This window comes from Microchirus variegatus (genome assembly GCF_963457635.1).
Source record: "Microchirus variegatus genome assembly, chromosome: 16".
Lineage (NCBI taxonomy): Eukaryota > Metazoa > Chordata > Actinopteri > Pleuronectiformes > Soleidae > Microchirus > Microchirus variegatus.
The window spans coordinates 2,788,432-2,805,537 of NC_139817.1; the positions used below are offsets into that span (position 1 = coordinate 2,788,432).

Genomic DNA, 17,106 nt, shown 5'->3' on the forward strand with positions numbered 1-17,106 from the left:
AAGGCTCAAGGAAACATGAATTAAAGTGATATAAATGTCCAAGGAAGATAAACTTTCATTAAGTTGTGCTAAATTTGTGTTTTGTCCAAAAAGAAAATTAGATTTCTCAGCAAAATAGTTCCTTGTAATCTGATGGAATAATGTGGAAAAGATTGTTCTAATGAACAAAATGTAATATGAACCCGACATGGGATTCCACCGTACAAACACTGCTACTCTCTGTGTCGTATTTGTCTCACGAAGTTTCGAGCCAATCGGCGAATGTACGTCAAAGTTAAAGTCCACTTCCTGTTTCTTGGCAAATTTCTTAAATCTGCGAGACCTTTTCATTTTTGATGAGTCTAGTACAAATTGAAATTGACGCGTTTGTACGATAAACACGCTTGGACGAGTTTGTTCATTTACGAACCGTGCGAATCGCCAAGATGGACGCCAAAATGGCGGACTTCCTGTTGAGTTGAGGTCGTGGTCCCGATAGACTTTTTTGTTCGTCTCGGTCCGTGACGCGTTTCCACCAAGTTTTGTGAAATTTGGTGCAACTTAGTTTCGGCTCTGTCCTACCGGTGTTTCACCTTTGGGGGCGCTACAGAGCCATTTTCCACCAATTTTTTGTCCATATTCACTAAAGTGTAGTAAGATAATATTGTAAGAAAACAATTGCTAACAGGATGAATGGATGAGTTTTTGAACATTACCGTCTCTGTCCTCCAGGGTTGGCTCTGCGAGCTGCTGCGGTGGAAGGAGAACCCGAGCCCGGAGAACCGCACGCTGTGGGAGAACCTGTGCACCATCCGCCGCTTCCTGACGCTGCCGCAGGGCGACAGAGACCTGGCGTACGAGGAGGAGTCCAGGCATCATCACACCGAGAGACTGCACACCGTCCTCCACCTGCCGCAGGACACACAGGTGAGAACCACGGCGCTGTCAAAAAGTGTGTCCGTCACAATTTACCAGGTGCCTTGAATGCATCTCGCAGCTGCTCCTGTTCGCTGAACAACCTGTGAACCCTACGTTACTACTATGTGGAGTTATTGATTAAATAAATTACCCGTTAAACATTCAAACCGTTTAAATTAACAGTAGATATTTTTGTATATTTTCTGTACTTAAATACACATTTAAAGTATTTGTACTTTCCTCAATTATCTGCTGCAGCTCAGGCAGAAAACCTGCAGAATTTTATAAAATATGATGCCGTTGCATCACATTTAGTTTTTGTTTTTGGATGACATTTTATGTCCCAACCCTTATTACTACTCTTTACTTGTAGTAAAGTATATTTTTTTAACTATAGTTTATTGTTTTATAAGAATTTAATTAAAATCCATGAAATTATTGTTAACAGATGGGAACATTTCTTCAAAAAATGTTGCTACTTTATTGATACAGCGTTTATTTACGTGTCTGCGTTTAATCTCTTAACGCGTGTTAATCCAGGTTCACACAGATTTGACACACACACTCTCACACACACACACACACACACACACACCTGACACGGTTGTTTACTCGCAGTCGCGGCGTTTGATCTCGTTGTGCGTTGACCGCGTGTTCACGTAAACACAGACTGTGGGCGGTGGAAGCGAGGGAGGAAATGCCTCATTAGTTAAATTTGAGGACATATTTGTACCATTTAAAGCCGCAGTACGTAACATTTGTAAACGTAACATTATTGGTTTTTGTGTGCGAAGCAAAACTATCAGACCTGACTGAGGGAGCGTTTGAAACTGACGAAAGAACAGGTTTTTTTGGAGCAGCAGTAACATTTCCGTGAATGTTTTCACGTAAAAAAATAGCTATACTAGAGCTGCAGCTAACCATTACGTCTATATCTGTTGAGTATTTTCTCGATTAATGGAGTAAACGCGTGGTCCAGAAAACGTCAGAAAATGGCGAAAAATGTCCACAAACACAAACTGATTCAGTTTTAACGATTTCTTTGCTTTATGGAGAAAAGGAAACAGACAATATTCAACATTTGAGAAGCCAAAACGATCGGAAATCTTGTTTTCTAGCGATGATCATAATAGTTGACGATTTATTTAATAATCCCTACGTTATACGAACAAAATAAACTGAATTTAAGACGCAAATAAGACAGAAATATGAGCACGAAAAGGACAAAAAGAGAACGTACCATCGTAGATTTAGATCTTTAAACAACTTGGAATAAAGTGTACCATTTAAAGCCGCAGTACGTTAGCGTTGTTGATATTTTTCCTCCGCCTTCTTAATTCGGGGATTAAGTTGGTTTTGAGATTAGCATCAGTCCTGTTTATTTATTTATATGCTTAATTTCTGGGGATGCTTTTGGTTCCTACGCCTATCACCTTTTATTACGCTTTCTAAGTAAAACGGCAAGTTCCGACTTCCGAGTTCCAACGTAAATGGAACGCAGCATGACTTCCAGACAGGCTTCACTCTGTGGACTTTATTTATACACAGTGTTGTTGTTTTTACTGTTGTGTGAAAAAGTCACAGGTCAAACTGACACACACACACACACACACACAGGATTGAGCCTTTAACTGGAGCAGTTTTGCGAGACAGTCTCCGTAACCACCGCCCCCCCCCCCCCCCCCCGCTGCCACAACACACAGCCATTATACACCACATATATACTCTATACCATGTGTGATAAATCAGAAACAGCACACGCACAGCGGTCCACCAATCGCAGAGGGTCCCGCGTTCCCGCGGCTCCGCCCACTTCCACTCCACCACCTCTGTGTATTAAAGGGCCGATGGGAAGTGAGGGAGGAAGTTGTGGTGGCACCATTAACACATTCCTGTGCTCGTCTTACTCTAAAAATAAAGTTCGCCCTCAAAAACGGCCAGGGCGTCGACATTAAGCCCCGCCCCCTAACGCCACCGCCGCCGCCACCGCACCCCCCACCCTCTCACCACCCTCCAGAGACACAGTGAGATGAACTGTGGCCAAACACTGGTGATTTATTAATGGGAAGTGAGGTGTGTGTGTGTGTGACGACGACGAGATGAAGCCCCCCCCCCCAACCTCAGGCTCCAGTCGTCCCACCACCACCACAGACCACACATGTGTCCCATCTGCCACACGCACACACACACACACACACACACACACACACACACACACACACACAGACACACACACACACACACAGATAGCTGTAATCTGAGAGTTCCTTTGTGTTTGGACAATAAGACAGTTTCTAAAACTGTCACATTGTACCCACATGAAACACCCTGTGTATGTGTGTGTGGGGGTGTGTGTGTGTGTGTGTGTGTGTCAGAATTCGGAATAAAACCAGAATTCTGAGGAAAAAGTCAGAAAGTTGAAATTCTGAGATTAAAGTCAAAAAGTCAGAATTCCAAAAAAAAAAAAAAAAAAGTCAAAAGTCTAGATGAAAGTCAGAAAGTCAGAATTCTGAGAAATAAAGTCAGAATTCTAGTTTAAAAAGTAAAGTTAGAATTCTGAGATTTAAATTGGAATTCAAATTTCTTTAGGGGGCCCAAAATGTATCCCTGGCGACCCCATCTGTGGGGCCCGACCCAGTGTTTGGGAACCTGGTGCTTTAGACGATGACAATGATGAGCTTCGATGGGGAAAATTTCTCTTGTTTTTAAGTGACGTGTGAAACAGATGTTAGTGAACACTGAGATGGAAATATCAGATTAGATTAGATTAGATTAGCTGCTGCTAATCTGAACGTTTGAGACTTTGAGGAAACTTTCTCACCTGAGCTCTGAGGCAGAGACGATGACTAAAGCAGCAGCAGCAGCAGTAACACCATCATCATCAGCAGCAGCATCAGCAGCAGCAGCTGAACGTCTGAGGAGAAAAAAAAGGAAAAGACAAACTTGGCTGATTTTTGTGCCCAAACTCCACCACAGTTTCCACCGCAGTCATCATCACCCTCATATCCTCGTTTACATCTGCTCTCATGTAAATAACTTTAATCTGCTTCACAGGGAAGAATGTTCGGACTTTTTTGAGAAAAAAGAAAACATTAAAGTAAGATTTTTTTTTTTTCAAAGTAGTGTATGTGACAAAAATAAGTTTTTGGAGTTGAAAAAGCCTTTTAGAAGAGGTTTATGTCGTTAAACGCTCTCTGTAATTTAGCCAGAAAATACATGTTTGTTTGTCGTGTCTCGCTTCGTCGTCACAGACGGGGCGAAAAAAAAACACAACGACGCAATTAAGTTAATGCTTAAAGTGCAGATAATCTGTGTGAATGTGGCACAGAGGACAGGTCGGCCATAATCTGCTCTATAGCGCCCCCAGAAGTCGGGTCATGGTCATACAAAAGTTTTCGGATCAAGGCGAAATTTGGTGAGTGTGTTGGGCTTACTCCAAAATTTTCTTGAGGAATTTTTGACCCAAAAAAAAGTGGCAAAAATTTCGTTAAATGCTTAAATTTCAGATTTTTTCTAATTGCGTCCAAGTCGCACATAGTTGTTCTGACCAAACTTGGTAAACTCGCTGCTCTCATGATTCCAAACAAATTTCTAAAGTACTTCCATTAGCTCCGCCCACCCAGAAGTCGGCCATTTTGGAAACACAAAAAAAACGGCTAATCTACACATTTGAACGAACCCGTCCTAGCGTGTTTGAGCTAGCCTTGTCAAACTTGCTATGTATGTTCTAGACGAGTTAATGATTGAAAGCTGTCAAAGGATTCTCTCTACGTCGAAGGGCGTGGCCTCAGCGCTCCGAGAAATTTGACGTTAAAACAAGCCTTCGAGCGGTCCTAGTTATTGTTATTATGTAAATGTAAACACACACACACACATACACTTATTCAAAGTCAAAAAAAGACAGAACTAAAAAAAATGTCGCCCTGATTAACAGCAAACGTTAAGTCGTGCACAAAAACTAAGAGAAAAGTGACTTTTTTTTCCTCCCCACCTTCATCACATATTTATCTCTCTTAATGGAGGTCACACACACACACACACACACACACAGTCCTGCAGGACGATGAATATTTCACGTTGTATAATTCTTTCATAGATCTGCTCCGTAATTTGCCGTGATTAACGTTTAAAAGAAAACTTCTCTTTTTTTAATCCTGCAGTGCTGCAGAGAGAGGGGGGGTGGGGGGTGGGGGTGGAGGGGGGGCTGTGAGTGTTGCCCTGAGCAGAGCCAGAGTTTGTGGTTTTGGGCGAGCGAGGCTGGATTGTGTTGCTCTAAAGTGACGCCGAGTCTCGTCCAATTAAAGTGTGACGTGGTCAGAGGTGGGCGGAGTCACGGGCAGCAGAGACAAATCCACTGCAAAAATAGACAAATTAAAGTTCATTTAAAAAAGTAAACAAAAATGAATGTTTTAAAAAAAAAATGTTATGCGAGTATTATTAATTTATTCATAAATGTGCATGTAAATTATTAATATGATGTTACTATTAACGTTATTAATACTGTAATATAATGTTACTATTAATGATGTGCAGTTGGTCGCGTTTAATCTAATTTAATGTGTATTAATAAATGATCGTAAAAAGCAAAGCTACTTATAAATTCACCTTTTAAAACAAAAATGTACTTGAGCTGAAGTTATTCAAGTAAAATAATCTGCAGTAAAATCCCCCAAAATGATGTATTCATTCATGTAAACTACTTTTTTAAAAACTACTTTATAAAAGAGTCATTCCCTGTTAAAACAGCAGCGTCAGAGCAGATTAGATTAACAGATTAACAGTCAAATATCTACTTCTTTAAAATGACCTAGCGTAAAAAAAAATTGTTTCTTCACGTCAATCCAAAAAATTGTAAAAATGGTAATTCCGCCACGTTTCCGTGTCGCGGTTTTCTTCTTCTACTCTTATTTTGCCGGTTCATATCGGGGCCACATTATCTCAGCGTGCTCTGCTGCTATTCATTTACATCGGAATTCCCAACTCCGCAGTTTACCGCGTTCCAGTCGAGAAGTCGGAAATGCTAACGTATTTCAGGTTTAGCTACATTGCAAGCAATACCCGTCCGTAACGACGCCCTGCGCGACACCACATTATGCTACGCTCGAACATCGCGGGAACACGTCTACGACGAGACATACGTTAATTTTTTTCCGAGTTCCGACTACAAATGGAAGGCACTGCGAGAAATTCAGTTTAGTCCGATTTCAGTCGGACTAAAAACCTCACACTTAAAAGAAAACTGTAAAATCAGAGGTCAAAAAGCACAGAAGGGACACGGAAGGGAGTGGAGGGAAACTGAGGAGGACACACACACACACACACACACACACACACACACACACACACACACACACACACACACACACACACACACACACACAGGAGGGTAGGGTAGGGGAGGGGCTGTTGGCATCCTCCAGTCCAGGCCTGATTTGGATGTGGAGCCATGTTGTCTTGGCAGAGGTTCACTTCATTAGTGTCCTGATGCATTAGACCTGAGTGGAGAGGAGGAGGAGGAGGAGGAGGAGGAGGAGGGGTGGTGGTGAGGCAACAGAGGCAGAGAACGTGAAGGTATCGAAGACGAGGACGAAGGCAGGAAGTTATTGCGTCAGTTTGACCACAATCAGACTCTTAAAGCACGTTAGCCTGACGTTTAAGTTAAAGTCGGGACTCACACTGGTGCAGATGCTCGGCACACGTCCGACAGGTCCCGCCCCCCCATGACCTTTGACCCGGAAATAACAGAAGAAGAAAATGTGAGCAGATAAAAAATTTGATCTTTGGGCGGCTCACGATTCGATTCACAATGGATTCTCGATTCAAAAATGTATTCAATGCATAGTGTGTTAAGGCACAGTACAGTTTGTATAAGATAATGTGATAATGTGATCACACAAAGGCAAACTTAAGACAAAAGTTAACATTTATTCATTCAAAACAAACAAAAACTTACTTACTGTACAACAAAAATAACTTGCATTAATAAAAGCTTAGACTAGCTGCCCTTTTTCTCCCAGAAGTTACAAAAATAAACTGTACACAAAGAACACAAACTGGTATTTTGTGTGTTTTATCAAAATAAAACCCTAATAAAAATAGACTGAATGGTCGCTAACAACTAGCCGCAAGCTAAAAAACGTAGGAAGAGGTCAAAAACGCGTGTTTTAATCTCATGCGATAGAGACAGAAATTGATGTCGTCGCTTGTCTACGTCTTCTCCTTGGGTCATTCTCGCTGCAGCGCCACCTCAGGCGAGGAGGGGAACGCGCATGTTACGATTAGGGGCGAAAAACGACCTTAGACTTGGTTTAAGAGTTAAGGTTTAGGTAAGGTAAGAGGGTTAGGAGCTCAGGAGTGTGTGTGTGTGTGTGTGTGTGTGTGTGTGTGTGTGTGTGTGTGTGTGTGTGTGTGTGTGTGTGTGTGTGTGTGTGTGTGTGTGTGTTTGGATCTGCTCTCCAGCATCATCATTAGTGCATGAAGGAGACCAGGCCTCAGTGTGTGTGTGTGTGTGTGTGGACATTGATCCAAGAGTCAGTGCTGTCAGTCCAAATAATAGAAATAATGAAGGTCTGTGTGTGTGTGTGTGTGTGTGTGTGTGTGTGTGTGTGTGTGGTCTCCGGGACAAACAGCGTCAGTTTGCGTGAGAGAAACTCAATATTTAAAGGGAGGAGAAAAATAAAATGACATAAATGTAGTGAATTCCTGTAAATCGGTCAAACCCCCCCCCCACCCCACCCTCACACACACACACACACACACACACACACACACACACACACACACACACACACACACACACACACACACACACACACACACACACACACACACACACACACACACACACACACACACACACACACACACACATGCACACACACCCCTCCCATCCTGAAAATAAAGCCCCTGCATATAAACTCACAGCAGTGTGATGGTGTGGCCTGCCCTCACTATTATTGAAGTAATAGCCTGTTATTATTGAAGAGAGAGGCAGAGAGAAGTCAATGACTATTATCTTTATGTGGGTCCTTTAATTTTAATGCACCACAGATTTATAGCTGGGCATTCCAGTGGGGAGGAGGAGGAGGAGGAGGTGGAGGAGGAGGAGGAGGAGGAGGTGGAGGAGGAGCCCCTCCCTGCTGTTAAAGCGCGACCGCAGCGCAGCAACACAGCAACACAACCACTACCTTCTGACAAACAAAGCCCTCACTCACTCTCTGCCTCACAACACAATCACACACCTCCAAAAAAAAGTGAAGATTTTTCCTCGGACAAACTTTGTGTGTTTTTTTTGTGTGTCTCGTCTTTTCTCAAATCAGTCACGTATATATAAATAACCAGGCTCCAGCAGCCTGCACTTAAGTTCTAAAAATCACCTTTAATTACATCTGCCACATGTCTATGAGACTCTTTTTTTTTTTTTACACAAACATTAAATCAAGCTAAATTATTATTATTATTTCCACACAGGCCCTCGCAAAAACCTGCACTTATTGAGCAATGATCTAAATGAGTACGCTGGGAAAATAAACAACATTCTGGTGACTAAACACCAAATTAATCACTTTTAATTATATATTTTTGTCATACGGAGCAAAGAAATAAGAACGTATTAGCATTTAAGAAGCGGAAAAATAAAGAAAGTGAGCTTTTTATTCCTATTTAAATGAAATGTCGGGGCTCTGTGGACAAGTATGGCAATTCTCTCTTAAACAATCACACATTTAAAAAATGCATAATTGGAAAATTAAATGAAGAAAAACATAGCCTTTTAAAGTATAAAGTGTAAAATCCGACCTACATAATCTGGATTAAAAGCTGAAGTGTGGGGAAACATGTATTCTATGAAGTACGGTGAAAAAGAAGTGAGTGGGAAATACGTAAGGCGCTGTGAAAATAAACTAAAATACATCATGCCATGTTAGCGCCCCCTGGAGGTGGAGATTACAATGTGAAATGTGTTCTTCCATTCCCAACACAATTGAGTATTTAATAACAGATGTAATAGTTTTTTAAATAAATAATGTATTGAGATGGAATTATACCATCACTTTACAATCTTTTAAGAATTATAATCCTAATCCAGAGACTGTAGGTGGCGCCAGTCAAAAAACCACAAAACAAAACAGTGAACAGAATCACCAATAGAGGAACGGTAAACTCAATAGTGTCACAACGTCGCCAGTGTAACTGTACAAACAAACAAAAACATGACAAGTGGAGTTCCTCAGGGATCAATACTCGGTCCCCTTCTGTTGATTTCCCGTCACAGTAAAAGCGCAGATTGGATTTGGCTGAATTCTATTGGATTACGATAGATAATACAATAATGTGTCACATGATCACGTCACAAATGGATTTCAGTTTTGTGGCTAAAGACAAAAGGTCACCGGATTATGGTTTTACCTCTTAAACCTTTAATATAATAAGTGTCCGTGTGCAGCCGCGGGCTCTCTGCCGTATTAAATGAGCTGGTTAAATAGTGATGAGGTGTCATAAGTTAGTAAATGAGAGACTTCCTGGCAGACAGGTGGTTGGCGTTTTACTAGAGCTAATCCTACACACATTAGGTCAAAGGTAAAGCGGAGTCAGAGCAGTTTGGAGCTGTTTAATAGAGCGCGACGAGCTGTGAAACACTTGTTCTCACCCTCTGCTGACCTCTGCAGCCTCTGCAGCCCTGGCTACTGTGTGCTGGATAACGGGGAATCTGTTACTGGTTGTTTTATTAGCCGTGTTGCATCACACACAGTCACGGTCAAACTTAATACGAAGGATTTTATATTTGTCTGGCCCTCTACCTTGTTAGTAGCTTCGTGAGCTTTTCTCGAGGAAGGTGTACGGTGGCACTGAAGAAAACACAACAAATAACAACGGACAAATGCAAATAAACCCCGGCCCAAAAAAGCAAAGGAAACTAAACACAACTGCAAATGACGAAAAGCAGTAAACACGACAACAAACCAGAAAACGAGACAGCAAAACCAGAAAACACAACCGCAAAAGCAGTAAACACAACCGCAAAAGCAGAAAACAAGACTGCCAAACAAGAAAACACAACCACAAAACCAGAAAACACAACCGCAAAAGCAGAAAACGAGACTGCAAAACCAGAAAACACAAATGCAAAAGCAGAAAACGAGACTGCAAAACCAGAAAACACAACCATAAAACCAGAAAACACAACCGCAAAAGCAGAAAACGAGACTGCAAAACCAGAAAACACAACCGCAAAAGCAGAAAACGAGACTGCAAAACCAGAAAACACAAATGCAAAAGCAGAAAACGAGACTGCAAAACCAGAAAACACAACTACAAAAGCAGAAAACGAGACTGCAAAAGCAGAAAACACAAACGCAAAAGCAGAAAACGAGACTGCAAAAGCAGAAAACACAACTACAAAACCAGAAAACACAACCACAAAACCAGAAAACACAAATGCAAAAGCAGAAAACGAGACTGCAAAACCAGAAAACACAACCATAAAACCAGAAAACACAACCGCAAAAGCAGAAAACGAGACTGCAAAACCAGAAAACACAAACGCAAAAGCAGAAAACGAGACTGCAAAACCAGAAAACACAACTACAAAAGCAGAAAACGAGACCGCAAAACCAGAAAACACAACCACAAAACAGAAAACGAGACTGCAAAACCAGAAAACACAAACGCAAAAGCAGAAAACGAGACTGCAAAACCAGAAAACACAACTACAAAACCAGAAAACACAACAAAACTAGAAAAACAAGACAGCAAAAGCAGAAAACACAACCACAAAAGCAGAAAACAATGGATTTGCACTTCAGGGACACCGTAAATGTGTGACTTGGCGAACATCGACAAAGTCCTGGTCAAAATCTCTTGAATCTGTCGACCCAAATTTCAAGCGAATAAATCCTGATAAATTCCACGAGATTAATTTTTATCGCTCAAATAATGAAAATAATAATAGGGCCCTGAGACTGTGGATATTGGCTGTGAAATGTTTCCAGATGTTGAAATGAGTTCCAGGCTGTAGTCTTGATCAGGGGTCACTGTGCCCCATTCATCAGATCTTCTGTCTTTCTCGTCAGGCACTTCACAGGCCACCGCCGCCACCCATGAAGGAGCACCGCCTGTCTCCGATGCGCGAAGAACCGATATCTGCGCCGGGGAACGAGGAGGTCTCACAGAACCTGGGGACATCGTCTTCAGGCGGATGTGCACCCAGCAGCGTCGGCAGCGTCGGGAGCAACAAGAAGCCGCGATCCCGCACTAAGGTAGAGTTAGCGACAGGCTACAACAGGCAGCGACTCATCAGCAAAAAAAAGTATCTCAGAATGACTTGAAATTCGCCATCATAATAGTCGGCATCGCCCTGAACAAGGATCCATTGAAAATATTTGCAAAACTCTTAAGGAATAATTTTAATGAATTTTTGAAAATCAGGAAATGATCCATTTGCCCTGATGCACTTTGACAGTGAGCTGAGTTTTTAAAAAAAACAAAAAGTATCTCGGAATTACTTGAAATCTACGCACATAATAATCGGCATCGCCCTGAACAAGGATCTGTTGAAAATATTCGCATATCTCTTTAGGAATAATTTTAATGAATTTTTGAAAATCAGGAAATTATCCATTTGCCCTGATACACTTTGACAGTGAGCTGAGTTTTTTCAAAAAAACAAAAAGTTTCTCGGAATGACATGAAATCTACGCACATAATAGTCAGCATCGCCCTCAACAAGGATCTGTTGAAAATATTTGCAAAACTCTTAAGGAATAATTTAAATGAATTTTTGAAAATCAGGAAATTATCCATTTGCCCTGATACACTTTGACAATGAGCTGAGTTTTTTCAAAAAAACAAAAAGTATCTCGGAATGACTTGAAATTCACCATCATAATAGTCGGCATCGCCCTGAACAAGGATCAGTTGAAAATATTTGCATATCTCTTTAGGAATAATTTTAAGGAATTTTTGAAAATCAGGAAATTATCCATTTGCCCTGATACACTTTGACAGTGAGCTGAGTTTTTTCAAAAAAAACAAAAAATTATCGTAATGACTTGAAATCTACACACATAATAGTCAGCATCGCCCTGAACAAGGATCTGTTGAAAATATTCGCACATCTCTTAAGGAATAATTTTAATGAATTTTTGAAAATCAGGAAATTATCCACTTGCCCTGATACACTTTGACAGTGAGCTGAGTTTTTTCAAAAAAACAAAAAGTTTCTCGGAATGACTTGAAATCTACGCACACAATAGTCGGTATCACCCTGAACAAGGATCTGTTAAAAATATCCGCATATCTCTTTAGGAATAATTTTAATGAATTTTTGAAAATCAGGAAATTATCCATTTGCTCTGATACACTTTGACAGTGAGCTGAGTTTTTTCAAAAAAACAAAAAATTTCTCGGAATGACATGAAATTCACCATCATAATAGTCGACATCGCCCTGAACAAGGATCCATTGAAAATATTTGCATATCTCTTAAGGAATAATTTTAAAGATTTTTTGAAAATCAGGAAATTATCCATTTGCCCTGATGCACTTTGAGAGTGAGCTGTTTTTTCCAAAAAAAAAAAAAGTTTCTCGGAATGACTTGAAATCTACGCACATAATAATCGGCATCGCCCTGAACAAGGATCTGTTGAAAATATTCGCACATCTCTTAAGGAATAATTTTAATGAATTTTTGAAAATCAGTAAATTATCCACTTGCTCTGATGCACTTTGACAGTGAGCTGAGTTTAAAAAAAAAAAAAAAAAAGTTTCTCGGAATGACTTGAAATCTACGCACACAATAGTCGGTATCGCCCTGAACAAGGATCTGTTAAAAATATTTGCATATCTCTTTAGGAATAATTTTAATGAATTTTTGAAAATCAGGAAATTATCCATTTGCCCTGATGCACTTTGACAGAGAGCTGACTCTTCAAAAAAAAACATGAGGCACATTTGCGTTGTGCCTAATGAGGTTGCACAGTGTTTATATTATTTTCTTCTTTACGTGCCTTAACATGCATTACCATAACTGAAAAATCTTCTTCAGCTCCCACTATAGGAATACATACTTCCTACGGTCACTGCACTATTTAAATTTAAAACACTTGTGGACGAGGTTGAGGTGGTTTTAATTGTCCTCTGAATTCTGGATGTGTGCCTTCTAGATTTCCCTGGAGGCCCTTGGAATCTTGCAGAGCTTCATCCAGGACGTGGGCCTGTATCCAGACCAGGAGGCCATCCACACCTTGTCCGCACAGCTGGACCTGCCCAAACACACCATCATCAAGTTCTTCCAGAACCAGCGCTACCACGTAAAGCACCACGGCCGCCTCAAGGAGCTGGGCGAGGGCGCCGCCGCCAGCGGAGGCGTGGACGTCAGCGAGTACAGGGAGGAGGAGCTGCTCTCGGGCTCCGAGGACCCAGAGTCCAGCGAGGACGGAGCCGAGGAGATCTACCAGTCCACGGAGGGCAGCGGTGGGAGCACAGCGGGGCTTAACCAGCCTCACGCCTCCTCCGGCTCCAGTCAGTCGTCTTTAGGAAACAACGCGACTCAAGAGGACGGCAAGGACAAGGGGCACGGGCGGCCTGGTGGCAACATGGCCCCAGGGAGCTCCTCATCCAGTCCCAGAGAGCAGGCCGACTACCAGAGGTAGAGGTTCACGGGACAAAGAGAGGGAGGAGAAACAAAAAAAAGAAAGAACTGGAGACAAACGCGACTGCACAGAAACTGTAAGAGACAATAAAAGTCTTTGTAGAAATACTGACAATCCCAGACAGACTTCTGTGAAAACCTGATTGGTGGAGTGAGATTACCTCAGACGGCAGGTTTGCAGGGTGCTGTGCCACGGCTGTGGTGGTTGTGTAACTGTGAAACAGTTTTTTTTTTTTTTTTTTACCTCCCACAGAATTATTTACTCCAGACGTTTAATAGCAGGTCAAACTTCTGCTGCTCAGGCCTCTCCAAACTCCAAACACAGGCACAAACACTAAAAAAAAAAACTAAAAACACTAACTCACTCCACCGAGTCTTTCCGCGCTCCTCTTTCTCCAAAGTCTGAGCGCAGCCGGCGCCGCGGGACGCAGAACTCCACCGACAACGCTGGGTTAACGTCAACCCCGCTGATGGACATTTGGACAAAAAAAGAAAAAAAAAAACCTCCTCAGGACACACACTGATGTTGCTGATGCTGTCGCCTGCCTGAGAGAGCGTGGACACGCCGCCACATCCTGTCCTCACTTCACCGTCACGCTCCACGCTCATTACCAGACCCATCCAGCACTTACTCCACACAAAGACTCTCAGACTCTGGTAAACGTGACGACCCTCAGTCCCTCCCTCTGTCCGTTGGCGTTCTGCTTTTAAAAGAGATAGTTCAGAGTGTTTTTGAAAGCGCGGTTGTACGAGGCACTGCTGTTGTTGCCGGGAAGCGGATGCATAACCTCACTGAAAACATGGCTGCCACCAGGGAGACGAGAAAAAACATAGGTTTTAGCCACTTTTTTCTGCTTTATTGCATCAGTTTTCAGGTTTATACTCTCCCACACCAAACCCCATAGAGAGAAATCAGTGATTTTAGCTCACAGGGACACAGGAGCTGCTGGTCCAACTGCTGCCTCGTGTGGTCACTTTGTGTCACCGTGGTAAATTTTAACAAAGATTTCAAACACAGAATTTTACAAAAAAAGACATTTGAAGTTAGTGATGGAGGCAGCAGTGGATCAACAACTCATGTGAGCTCCTGTGTGCCGTGATGTTAAAATCACTGGTTTTCTCTATGGGGTTTGGTGTGGGAGAGTGAGTGGTTTATAAACTTCAGTTTCCTGTTGGAAAAGTCGTGCACTTGCCCCCCGATAACGATTTTCTCTGCTTCTGTTTCCACCGACTCTGCCGCGATGAACGTAACAATAAAATAACGCTAACACTGCCTCCATCTTATAGCTAGTACCTGGCTAGGGGAGGGGGGTCGTGCTTATCGCGAGACTTCGTAAGACTATCCCGATTCTGTTTGTTTGTTTGTTTGTTAGCAACATAACTCGAAAAGTCACAGACAGATTTGGATAAATGGGGGTGGTGGGGCGAGGCCTGCGCTCTCCGAGTGCTTTTCTAGTTCAAATTAGTGCTGTCAAATGTTAATGCATCGACGGCGTTTAACGGCGCCGGCGCTAACGCACAACGCGTTTACGTGACGTGTGACGTCATGTTTACGTGACTCCCCGACTGTTAAAATGAGTCTCTAAAGTAACGCTGACCTTTAAAAACAGAGGCACACATACGCAGTACACAGGTACATTGGTTTGTTAGTGCTGCTCTTTTCCTTTAATAAACAGCTCCAGTTCCACTCTAGGCACGCTAACGGCGCTTAAAGTAGCTAATGCAGCTAACGGAGCTAACTGGCAGCAAACGGTGCCTGGACTCTGGTGTTCGCGGCACATAAACATGACGTCGTGCATTAACCTATTGCACAGCACTAGTTTAAATATTTATCCATCACAACGACCTGTTAAATCAGGCTAAAGCTCACGTATAGTTCTGCTTTAATTTATTTATTTAACCCCTTTCGTCACGTGTACGTCTGATTAACGTAAATCCTGGACCGTTGGCGATACATATCGAGAAATCCTCACACGGAGAAAACGAACGAGTTTCACCGTTTTGTGACGTTAGCTAACGGAGGGTTAAAGCGGCTGCAGAGTGTTTATTATTTTACTGTAAGTGGCAGCGGTGATTTCAGTGAGAGCAAACTTCCGCGACCACGCTTCTACACAAAAATCCTCAACTGTGTCTTTGTTAAAAAAAAAAAACGCCAGAGCGGCTGGCAGACGGCGGACGGAAGGACGTACGGAGAGGATGTGTGTGTGTGTGTGTGTGTGTGTGTGTGTGCCCACGTCTCTTAAAAACCTCCTAGCTAGCACCGCCCGAGTATACGAGGAAAAAAAAAATAAAAAATTGAGACGGACAGAGCGGAGATTCAGCAACCAAACAATCAGTCACTTTATGTGCGGTATACTCCAGCCTTCACTCTTGCTCTGTCATCGGTGGCCACAGTCTTGTGTTTTCCACCACACCTACCCGCACTTAAAACTTCACCAACCCTATTTATTGCTATCTTTATCCATGATTATTATTATTATTATCATTATTGTTATTATTGTCGTGATTATGGTTAGAAGATTGCTGTCATCGTGTGCTATTCTTAGGTTCTTTTCTTTCTTTTATTTCCATGGTTTGTTTTTTTTGTTTGTTTTTTTTAAATACACATTTTCAGGTCGATAGAGACGACCGTGACGGAGAGTGAAAGAAAAACAGAAGCAGTTACTGGATTTAAAAAAAAAAAAAAAAAAAAAAAAGTTATATTGTATTCTGCCACTTTTTTTTATAGTTCTGTTCCAAAAAACGAGTACATAAAAGACGAATAGTTAAATAAGAATATTGTTTTTGCTGCAGTCGATGACAATCTACTTTTTTGAGCCATTTATTAAAGAAGAAAAACGTGGCGAGTTTTGACTTGTAATGTGTGTAAATAACCCGGGAAACTCGGGATTAATTATTGCTGGTTTAACTTTTGCTGAGTAACTTGTGTGTGAGTGTTTTTGAGCCACTTTGAAAGAGGGGGAGAAAAAAAAACTCAGTGAAGTCAGTTTCATTTCATCACAGAATCACAGAGAGTATTTAAAGTGTTCTTTCTTTTCTTTTGTGTACCCGTTTTATTCCTGATGTCGGTACAGTCGTGTGTCAGTAAAACCGTCTGTCGTTTTCTTCGTATTCTTTTCTGTGTGACAGGAATCAGGGTTTGACTCAAATGCAGTTCCAACGAAATCTTAATTCATCCTGTGTTTAAGTGAATTAAAAATTTGTGAATTAAAAACAAACTTTGTCTGCTTCTTCTTTCACTTTTATGCACTTCAATTCTTTCAACTCTTAATTCTGCCTCATTAGGACCGTGTTTTTGGTCTCCATGACGACGACTGATCCGAGTTTATGGCAGAAAAAAAAAGTCCTAAAGAGGTCACAAATACAGGAAAACACACATATATACGACTAAATGTGGAATCCTCATCCGGACATAAACACAACTCTGGTCCTAAACCCTAAAACCAAGTCCTCAAAAGGCCAGTTTTAGTCAGACTAACATGTTGTAGTCAGACTAACATGATTACATGTATTTTAAGTCCAGTTTTAGTCAGACTAATATGTTTTAGTCAGACTAACAT

At 41.7% G+C, this 17,106-nt stretch overlaps 1 protein-coding gene across 1 annotated transcript in view; it reads left to right on the forward strand.

The window, feature by feature from the left end:
* satb2 (SATB homeobox 2) overlaps positions 1 to 13,547 on the forward strand; it is a gene marked incomplete at both ends in the record, with an annotated part of 41,250 nt that extends 27,703 nt beyond the window's left edge. The window contains 3 exons of the mRNA XM_083902225.1: positions 712 to 906; positions 10,947 to 11,153; positions 13,059 to 13,547. Of these exons, the coding sequence (XP_083758351.1) occupies positions 712 to 906; positions 10,947 to 11,153; positions 13,059 to 13,547 (891 nt within the window). The remainder of the gene's footprint in view (positions 1 to 711; positions 907 to 10,946; positions 11,154 to 13,058) is intronic.
* Between the last annotated feature and the right edge of the window lie 3,559 nt (positions 13,548 to 17,106).